The following is an 11366-nucleotide window of genomic DNA, read 5'->3' on the forward strand; positions in this document are numbered from 1 at the left end:
AATCATTTAATTTCATGCAGGAGAGGATAGCAAAAGCTTCGCCCCAGCCACATGGGAGGAGAGGGCAGTGCACAAACCTAAGGCTGACTGTGCAGCTCATTCACAACGTGCTAAACTGTGGTTAAGCATGCCATGTGAACATGGCCATTAATAGGCCGCATCATAAATTCTGAAAGTTGTGATTTGAGCATATCTCATTCGGCCATTAACAATAGTCAAAGATTATCCAGCCTATGACAACGGTTTTAAGACAACATTTTTAGCCATAGTTAAATGGCAATATCTGGATACCTAAACAAGGTTAAGGACTGAGTGTGTACCAGTATGCAAAATCATAGTTTGAAGTGGGTTTTAAACATTACATCTGCACCAAGCAAACATCACTCATGATATAGATACACTGAGAAAAGATCAGAGAAAAACTAGTGATAGTGTAGTGAAATCATATGTGAAGGAAAGCTGAAGAAACTGAGGATATTAAGCCTACAGGAGGAAACAGAGAAGGAGCAGAAGTGAATCTGGGCAGTGTTGAGTTTTTTGTTAAAACAACAACATAGCTGAAGAACTGTCTGTCCTGAAATCTGGGAATAGGGCAAAATTCTATGAGTTAAAGTTACAGGAAGGGGAACGATAAACCTCATACAGCAACAAACTGCACCAGCAGATAAGGCAGAGGTGGGCAACTTGTGGCCCCCCACATGGTCTGGCCTACAATTCCCATCAACCCTAGCCACCATAGCATCTGGGGCGGGGGGGGGGGGGAAGGATAGCTTGGTTTCCTGGCTCCAAGGTTAGATCCAGGCAGGGCTCCGACGTCAGAGCCAGGGAACTGCACTTCACTTCCCACCCCTCCCCCTTGCAGTCAGCCCACAGAGAACCACACGGGCTGCTTCTCTGCACTCAGAAAATGGAGGGCAGAGATGGGGGGACGGGACAGGGTGTTCCCAGGGGGTTGGAGAATGGGGTGAACGGAGGCGAACGTCATCACCATACTCCAGCCGCCCTGCATTTCTGCTAGATGGGCAATCCTATGGCTGCCCCAGCCTCCTTCCTTCACCTTCCGAGGTGGCCATAGGATCGCCCATCTAGCAGAAATGCAGGGTGGCTGGAGCATGGAGATGGCCTCCTGCCCTGCATTGGACAGTCTGCATTCCCTGAGTTCAGAGGCTGCTGGCAGTAAACACGGGCCTGTGTCCTATTAGAGCTAATTGAGGGGAAAGCTCAATTTATTTCTTGGGTAATCGTTTCCGCCTCTTTGAAGACATTGCTCCAGAACTAGTTGACCAAGGGGCAAAGCCACCACATATGAAAATAGGTACCAATTTCATCTCCAACATTTCCAGGATGTTGAACTTCTGATGTCTTCATTTCACTGGGATGAGGTACCATTGATACAATAATTTAATAGGATTCTCTTTTAATTGGCAGAAACAGAATTAAATGGGCCATTAGTCCAAATCCTTTCAGCTAGTTTTTTCAATAGGTTTGCCCAAGTCTTCCCCCTACGCTATTCTGACACCTTCAGAGGATCCATGTTTAATATCAATTTGCATCAATTAGCATATTATACAAAAAGTGCATACATTTATTAAATAGTAGTGCCAAAGTAGATCCCGTTTTCATAATATTAGAATCTGGTGGTCAACCAATGAAACGCAGTGGTGGGAGATTCAGGAAAGGAAAAAGGAAGAACTTGATCACACAACTTTATAGTTAAAGTATGGAATTTGCTACAAGATGTCATGACGGTCATCGAATTGGATGGCTATAAATGGGGATTAGGCTAATCCATGGCTACTAGCCATGATGAGCATGAGGAAGCCTATGCAACATAAATGAGGTCTTAACCTCCACTAGAATCTCCTTAGTACCACTACAGTGATTTTATAGCGAAGTATTCAAGGACATATTCAAATGTCGATTTCATGAGTTGTGTCATGCCTACTAACTGTAGCCAGCTTTCAGAAGCTATTTGCAACCAAACTGCAGTACCAGGAGCACCAGTTCTGTCCAAGCCTCAGGAAAAGTTCCCCTGTGCTCAACAAACTCTTGCAAGCCAGTTTCTGGGGTTGCATTGCTTCCTAAGCAGTATGTGGAGTGCTGTTGTGAAAGAACCGGCAATCATTAGCCACCACTGCATTTATAAACAAGAGCAAAGAGCATAATAGAGCTGTCCAGGCTCACTCTTTTTGTTATAACTGCATTTTCTCTGAGACAGGGGTGAACAATTTGTGGCCCTACAAATGTTTTGACCTATAACTTCCATGATCCCTCACCACTGGCTATCCTGGCCAGGGCTGATGGGAGTGGTAGCCAAAACATCTGGTCACCCCTGTTCTAAACTAAGCACTAAAGAGGCAGACAAGAATCACTTACTAAAGACATCTGAGGAACAAAGACGCTCATTTCAAGAAGCAAGGCTGGGTGGAATTCAATCTGCTAACTCAGGAACATACTTTTGAGGTCAGCCAGGGGCTCTCTTCCCCGTTCCCTCCAGATGTTGGGCTTTCAATTGCAACACAACACTAGGCAATCTTGACAGGTTGAGTTGTAATTAAAGATATAAAGGCCTGGAGAAACCTGAAAAAAATCAAGGGCAATTTCCCCCCAATTTTTTTCAAAGTTTTTTGGTTTTGTTTTCCTCCAAAACATTAGAAAAATTGGACACCTTTGGATTATGAAATGTTGAAGAAAAGGTATTTATATATTATTACCCAGCTTTTTACCCCCAAATGTTTGCTAAAAATATGTATTAAAAATGTTATCGAAAGACTAGAGAGGCAAAATTTCTGGAAATAATAAAGCCACATGGGGTGAAAGGCTTTTTAAAATCCTCTCTGTAAAATTCCCAGCACAGTTTTTTCTTCTATTCCTTATTAAAATTATTGATCTAATGTATCTTTTACTGATAAGACATTTAGAGATGCTCCAATTCATGCTCAGTTTCCCAACATGCAAGTGCAGCCACCATATCATAAAATCTGTTGATTCTCCTGGACCTCTCAGCAGATTTCGGTATCCTTCTGGATAGGTGGTCTGGACCCACACGCGAAAGAAAAACTGTAGGTCATCCCACCACTGCCCCAGATGCGACGGAACAGCATGTGAGTTATTCCACGCAGGTTTTTGTTTTGTTTTTAATTACAGCTGGTGCAATGGAATAAGTGGAATTGCAGCAGCCATATTGGATACTGCCCCAAATTCTCCCCCTTCCCTAGACTCAAGTATCAGGGCTAATTTCATATGCACTGTGTCATATTTTGTAACTATTTTCAAAGACAGGCAAAAATAATAAATGGAAAGTTACGGGGAAGGACTAGAGCTTGGGGCAGAATACATGCTTCTCCCAGATTCAGTCTCCAGACTGATCTGTGAAAAAGAATTCTGGGTAGCAAGATTAGAAAAGATCCCCAGCCAGAATCCTTTAAGAGCTGCTGCCAGGCATAATAAACATGAAGCAGTGGTCTGATAAGATAGCTTTGCATGTTCACCTATGTCAGTATCCCACCTGGTAACCCCCCACCCCCCGACATTTTGGACTTCATCTTCCATCAGCTGGCATGGTTAATGGTCAGGAATACTTGAAGTTGTAGTCCACCAGGTTGAGGATGGCTGATATATGTTGATATGACTCAAAGAATGAATGTTCAAGTAAGACAACCACAGTTATAACAGGATACCAGACCACAATAGGTCATAATCACAGAATGGAGTGTGATTACATGGGCTTTACTTCCCTCAGTGGGCAATCCTGTGAGACACTTATCCCGGAGAACCAGCTCTTCTGTACCTGCATTTCGGCAAGCACATGGTATCAAAAACCCTCAACTTAGATTTGCATGTCTTTGGAAATAGGTACAAGGGATTCCATACCACTTACGAAGCCAGGAATCAAGCAAGAAGGCGGCAGCAAAGACAATAAACCTGCGCTGGTTTAAGGATGCAGTAAAGGCACTCCTATACTATTTTATCAGTATGGCCAAAATGAAGGAGCAGCAGCTGGAGTCACTCTGGAATCTTTCCTCAAAAGGAGCAAAGATAAATGTTGCCAGGTGTCTCATAGACAGTGTTTAATTGCTACACTTTAATTTAGTAGTTCTGGAAACACAACTTTTTAAAAAATGTGTTTTACCAATGTGTCTTTTCAGAGTGCCTCAAAAGCTACACTGTTCTCTTAAAGGAGGCTTACACTGAGATGGACAGTAAAGCCACAGAGGCACACAAGAGAACGAGCACACTTGTGCACTTTTTGTTATTGGATCAACTTACACTGATTAAAAATAATGCACATTTTTATGCAACCCAGAAAGGGTCTAACACAAATATTTTAATTAGTTTGGTTAGGCAGTAGCCTAAGTGGGTAAACTATCTCTGTCACTTGAGGCTCAGGTGGCCTCGGTGTCACGGAGTGCTTTCTACCAACTCCGGTTGGTGGCCCAGCTACGCCCCTATCTGGACAGGGATAACCTAGTTTCAGTTGTCCATACTCTGGTAACCTCCAAATTAGATTACTGCAATGCCCTCTACATGGGGCAGCCTTTGAAGATGGTTCGGAAGCTGCAGTTTGTGCAAAATGCAGCGGCCAGATTGATAACTGGAACAAGGAGGTTCGAACATATAACACCGATTCTGGCCCACTTGCATTGGCTGCCTATACATTTCCGAGCCCAATTCAAGGTGCTGGTTTTAACCTATAAAGCCCTACACGGCTTGAGACCACAATACCTGATGGAACGCCTCTCCTGACATGAATCTACCCGTACACTGCGCTCAACATCTAAGGTCCTCCTCCGAGTGCCTACTCCGAGGGAAGCTTGGAGGATGGCAACAAGGGAGAGGGCCTTTTCGGTGGTGGCCCCCCGACTGTGGAATGATCTCCCCGATGAGACTCGCCTGGCGCCAACACTGTTATCTTTCAGGCGCCAGGTCAAGACTTTTCTCTTCTCCCAGGCATTTAACAGCATTTAACAATGCTAAGTTTGTTTTTTAACAGACCCCAGAACTGTTGTTTTTAAATGGATACTGTTGCTTTTATACTGTTGTTTTTATGGTTTTGATGGTTTTAAATTTTGTATACTTTTTTTTTTACTGTTTACTTTTTAAAACTTTTGTAAACCACCCAGAGAGCTTCGGCTATGGGGTGGCATATAAATGTAATCAATAAATAAATAAATAAACAAACAAACCACAAATCCATATCATTAATTAGCCAGCAATAAACCCTTACAATGCCCGAAGAGGCCAAAACCAGTGTTCAAACCACTCACTCCTGCACCAAGCAGAGCTCCACATTTTAAATACTTAAGAAAAAATACTAAAAGAATTGATTACTTCCTAGACTAAGATACCATTATTATTAATCTATTTTTCTGCTATAAAAGCACAGAAAGCAGCTTACAAAGATTAAAATAAACCACAAACTAGCTGAGATAGCAAACAATAAATAAAACAAACAAACACAAGCAGAGCATTTAGAAACAACCACAGATTAAAAGCAAACACACAGGAAACTGACAGAATCATGGACTAGAGAGAGGCACACTTCAAACAGGAAGGTTTTCAACAGGCATCTAGAATAGCTTTCCCCAACCTGATGCCCCTGTATTGAACTACAACTCCCATTATCCCACCAGCATGGACAGCTTCATATCTAATGACTTACAGGCAGAAAACATGTTCACAGCCTCCTATGTTCACGGGTTTCTTCAGAATGCCTTCGCTATCAAGGAAAGAAAAAATATGTATCTATTAAAGGTGATGGTTTTACAATCAAAACATTTCTAATTCATTAGTATTAACGATGCCTGCAGCAGACATAATATCATTTAACTTTTAATGTATTTGTTTTATTAAGATAAATAATATCATGCCTTTCCACAAAAATATACCACTGCAGGTAGCTGATTGGCCCAGGATCTCCCCTCATGTGAAGCTTTACACACGCATATTAGTCCACACACAGGGTTCCCTTCTCACACTCACTAGACATGCAGGCTAGCCTGCAACCTCCTCACACATGCTTTTAATGCAGGGGGGGCTGCCTACCCCCACCCCCACCCGAGGTTCACTCACTTGGCAGTAGTTGCATTCAAATTGTCCCAACTGCAGATAGACTTCGGTGAGAGCAGGCTGCTGTCTTGTTAGCTGTGTCAAAGCCACAAACTCACTAGGCTACTTCAGCCAGTTTAGAAGATAGTAACCTATCAGCCCTACAACTATCACATTGTTTCAGTCATCATTTAGAATGTTCCTAGTGTCATACTCAACAGCCTGGCAAAATTCAACACTATCAAGAACATCCCTCGAAACCCATTTCAGTCCTTTAGAGCAGGGTTGGGGAGATATTTTAGCATTCAACTCCCAGCATTCCTGACCACTGGCCATGCTGGCAGGGGCTTCTGGGAGTTGAAGTTTCAAACATCTGGAGACTTACATTCTATCCACCCCTGCTTTAGAGACATTAACTGGGTGGTCACTTCCCTGTTGCTAGTTTTTCCAGTACATTTTTTAGCCAGACAGATGCTTAAGTTATGACAGATTTGGATGTGCACATAGCAGGTCGCAACCTCCATTTCAATGTGTACTGTTTTGCAGCAATCAGAAGTGACCAGAGATATTCAGAACAGCATCAGAAGTGACTCTTTCAGTGGCATGCCACTTTCATGCAAGTTGCCGGAAATGATAAAGCAAAAGGTTTTCAAAGAGGCACACACCCTGAATTTCCCGTAGTAACAACATATGGGAGCATTCATTTAAAGGAAAGGCCACAACTGCCCACAACCAAGGTTTTCAGAGGTCCAGTCCATCTTGGTTTGCATTAGGCCTTTAATCTCACTGCACCCACTCTCTGGAACTTCCTACCACTACAAAGTAAGCAGGCACCAACTCTTCTGGGTTTTCAGAGCCTGCTGAAAAAACATACCTTTTTCCAACAAATATTCCAGGAAGGTAATCTTATTCACTTGTTTTTGTACATCCCTTAGATTCTTTTTTTTTTAATATAAACAAATTCATAAATATCATTAACTAAATTAATTAATTAATAAATAAACTCCATATTAGAATTCATGCTTTGCATGCAGAAGGTCCCAGGTTCAATTCCTAGCATCTCCAATTAATAAGATCTCAGGTACATTTGGGGAAACCCTTTGATTTAGAACCCAGAGAGCAACTGCCTACTGCAGCAAGCAATTCTAGACTACATAGACCAATAGTCTAACTCAGTATAATGTAAGAAGCTACGGTGGTTAAGCATTTTGAACTAAACATTATGGCTTAGCGCATCATGTGAACCACGATTTAGCATATCGTGTGAACCATTCCTAACCATGGCTACATAACATGAGCACGCTCACTAACCATTTGCTGGGAAAGGGATTAGCCTAACCATGGTTTAGCGTGTTGTCTGAACAGGCCCATTGCTTTTTCAAAACAAGAGCTAATTTACCATCTATGTACATGGTGCTTTACAAAGAATTCGTCTGACAGGTCCCCAGCCCAAGGGGATTACGATTTAAACGGCCACAGGGCTGGAAGCTAGAATGCAATTGTTTCAAATGTACTTTGACTTAGGCCCTTTCTACACCTAAGGATTATCCCAGGAAAATGGAGGGATCGTCCTGCAGGATCTACACTACTGCTTATAACAGTTTATTTATTTAGAATATTTATATACCGCTCCCCATTGAAAAATTTCGGAGCGGTGTACAAGATAAAATGAAAATAAAAACAGAATAAAACGGTTAAAACAAAATTTAAAAGAAGCAAAAACAGAGATTCAAGGCTGCATATTAAGGAAAGGCTTCTTGGAAGATGTTTTCAGGAGGCGCCGAAAGGAGTACAAGGCTGGAGCCTGCCTGACCTCCAGAGGCAGGGAATTCCACAGGTTATGACAACTGTTCAGGCCTTTGGCCTAATCTACACCAAGCAGGATATTGCACTATGAGAGCGGTATATAAGAGGCAGGAGCTGCACTGCTGCTTTATAGGGGTATTGAAGTGCACTGACAACTGTTGGGGCCCATTGACGCATACCATATAGCACTTTCATACCGCTATATCCTGCTCGGTGTGGCTTCTGCCTCTTATATACCACTTTCACACCGCTTTCAGAGTACTACATCCTACTTGGTGCAGATTAGGCCCAGGACACATTACATATATACAGTTTTCATACCGTTTTAAAAGTGTTACATCCTGCTTGGTGTCCCCTGCCTGCTCCCAGGATCCCCTGTGTGTCATTTGCATGCACAGGAATGATCCTGGGATAAATGGCTGGTGTAGACATGTAGGGTGACCCTATGAAAAGGAGGACAGGGTACCTGTATCTTTAACAGTTGCGTAGAAAGGGGGATTTCAGCAGGTGTCATTTGTATATATGGGGAACCTGGTGAAATTCTCTCTTCATCACCACAGTTAAAGCTGCAGGAGCTATACTAGAGTGACCAGATTTAAAAGAAGGCAGGGCTCCTGTAGCTTTAACTGTTGTGATGAAGAGGGGATTTCACCAGGTGCTGCATGCATACAAAGGACACATGCTCAAATTCCCTTTTCTATGTAACTGTTAAAGATACAAGAGTCCTGTCCTCCGTTTCATATGGTCACCCTAAGACATGCCCTTAGTTACAATACGGTCTCAAAGTGATTTGCTGGCTTGCGGGGGGGGGGGGCAAGCTGGGAGTTGTAGGACTTCCCCCCCACCCCACCACCGGCCTAAAAATGCACAGGCCTGCGCCCTAATAAGATTGTAAATGGGAAAGGCTTCCCAGGTTGCATTTCCACTTGCAAGGCCACCTACCCACCCACCTACATGCCCCGAGGCCACGGAGGAGGGTTACCATCGGGAGCAGCTCAAGCTTTCCGCCAGCCGACCCAGGGCCGCCCGCGTCTCCTTCCACGGGCATTCAGGGGGCGGCTGCGGCTGCTCCATGCGTCCAGCGGGCTCGTTCCCGGAGCGGGCCCGGAGCGTGGCGGGAGGCGCCATCGTCCCACGACTAAAAACGAAGGCGGCCGAGACAAACCGGTTCAAATGTTGCCGCCTTCCGCCCCCGAAGGTGGCCGTGCGCATGCGCCAGGGGCTGAGGCGCCCCACATCCCCGAGTGGGGCTGAAGGAATCTCTTCCGCTGCCCCCTTTGAGCCTGCTATGGGGAGTGGGCGGGGGAGAAATGTCCTCTGTGGGTCCGCGCCCGGCCCTCCCCTCACTCCGCAAAAGGGGGGGGGGGAGATGAGCGTCTGAAAGCACTAGGAAGTTGTCTTGGTTCTTGAGTTTATGCACTCGGTCTATGGGCACGACAAAATGGAGCCGTTCCGGGACGTCTCTTCGCCTCAGCCAGCGGCTTCCGAGCGGGAAAACGAAGGGGCGGGATTGGCCGAGGGCCACGAAGGGCCTGGGATTCCCCACGCACGCACCCACTCGTGCTCTGCCGTGGGGTCACGTCACCTACTGGTGGCCTGGTCCGCGTCCTCCTCACTAGGCGCGTTTCCAGTGGCAGAGGAGGAGGCGGCGCCGATTTCGTTAGGAGCTGTGACTCCATTCTGGGTTCTATTAGCGTGACCCTATGAAAAGGAGGACAGGGCTCCTGTATCTTTAACAATTGAATTGAAAAGGGAATTTCCGCAGGTGTTACTTGTATATATGGGGAACCTGGTGAAATTTCCTCTTCATCACCACAGTTAAAGCTGCAGGTGCCCTGCTCTCTTTTAAATATTGTCACTCTAGTATAGCTCCTGCACTTTGTGGTGATGAAGAGGGAATTTCACCAGGTTCTCCATATATACAAATGACACCTGCTGAAATTTCCCTTTCTATGCAACTGTTAAAGATACAGGAGCCCTGTCCTCCTTTTCATAGGGTCACCCTAGTTCTATTGGGTTTGACTAACGAAGAAGTGAGCCCTTTGCCAACGTCCCCATTGAATTCAGCGGGGTGTACTCCTTATTAAAATCATTTAAGACGGGGCTGTTTACAAAGCCCAATCCTGTGGGGCTTACTAAGTAAATACACCAGTTTTAAAACCTCTTCACTGGCTACCAATTAGTTTCCGAGCAAAGTATAAAGTGTAATTAGGGTGACCATATGAAAAGGAGGACAGGGCTCCTGAATTTTTAATAGTTGTATTGAAAAGGGAATTTCAGCAGGTGTCATTTGTATATATGGAGAACCTGGTGAAATTTCTTCTTCATCACCACAGTTAAAGCTGCAGGAGCCCTGCCCTCTTTTAAATCTGGTCACTCTAGTATAGCTCCTGCAGCTTTAACTGTGGTAATGAAAAGGGAATTTCACCAGGTTAACAGTTGTATTGAAAAGGAAATTTCTGCAGGTGTCATGACTCATTTGTATATATGGAGAACCTGGTGAAATTTCCTCTTCAACACAACAGTTAAAGCTGCAGGTGCCCTGCCCTCTTTTAAATCTGGTCACTCTAGAATAGCTCCTACAGCTTTAACTGTGGTGTTGAAGAGTGAATTTCACCAGGTTCTCCATATATGCGAATGACACCTGTTGAAATTCCCTTTTCAATACAACTGTTAAAGATAATAGAATCATAGAATAGTAGAGTTGGAAGGGGCCTAAAAGGCCATCAAGTCCAACCCCCTGCTCAATTGCAGGAATCCATCCTACAGCATCCCTGACAGAGGGTTCTCCAGCTGCCTCTTGAATGCCTCTAGTGTGGGAGAGCCCACAACTTCCCCAGATACAGGAGCCCTGTCCTCCTTTTCATATGGTCACCCTAAAACTGTTGGTTATCACCTTTAAAGCCCTACATAGTTTGGGTCCAGGCTACCTGTGGGATGGCTTTCTCCTGTACAATCCGCCCCACACACTCAGGTCCTCTGGGAAGAATTTACTCCAATCAACAAAAACAAGGTTGACAACTGTTACCCAGAGGACCTTCTCTTCTGCTGCTCCCAGACTGGAATGGCCTGCTGGAGGAGACTCGTCAACTTAACAGTTTATTAGCATTCAAGAAAGCTATAAAGACTGATCTCTTCCAGCAGGCCTATCCAGTGTAATTTTAAGATGTTTTTAGGATGTTTTTAACAATGCATGTTATGTTTTAATTCAGTTTTATCTATTTTATTGTTTGTTTTTCCCCTCCTCAATCAAAATGGAGAGGCGGGTAAGAAATAAATGTATTATTATTGTTATTGTTATTAAATGTGCATGGGATTCCATACAAGACTAGAAAGCAAGCCCTTAGAAAGCAGACATCATAAATCATTGTGCAAGCTTTTGAGGACCAGAAGTTTCCTTTCAGCTGGATGATTTGTGCATGCACACACTGTGCACCATGAAACCTCAGACTGTGCTAAGAAAACTCTTACATAATCCCTCAAATCGTCTTTTCTCTCTCGCCTCCCCCCAC

At 44.2% G+C, this 11366-nt stretch overlaps 1 protein-coding gene across 1 annotated transcript in view; it reads right to left on the reverse strand.

Annotated features, from left to right (window-relative positions):
- The window catches only part of BARD1 (BRCA1 associated RING domain 1), a 61947-nt gene extending 52975 nt beyond the window's left edge, over positions 1-8972 (reverse strand). The window contains exons 1-2 of the mRNA XM_063118560.1: positions 8837-8972; positions 5663-5719 (exon numbers count right to left, since the gene is read on the reverse strand). Coding sequence (XP_062974630.1) covers positions 5663-5719; positions 8837-8928 — 149 coding nt within the window. The 5' untranslated portion in view covers positions 8929-8972. The remainder of the gene's footprint in view (positions 1-5662; positions 5720-8836) is intronic.
- Between the last annotated feature and the right edge of the window lie 2394 nt (positions 8973-11366).

This window comes from Elgaria multicarinata, chromosome 2 (assembly GCF_023053635.1).
Source record: "Elgaria multicarinata webbii isolate HBS135686 ecotype San Diego chromosome 2, rElgMul1.1.pri, whole genome shotgun sequence".
Classification (NCBI taxonomy): Eukaryota; Metazoa; Chordata; class Lepidosauria; order Squamata; family Anguidae; genus Elgaria; species Elgaria multicarinata.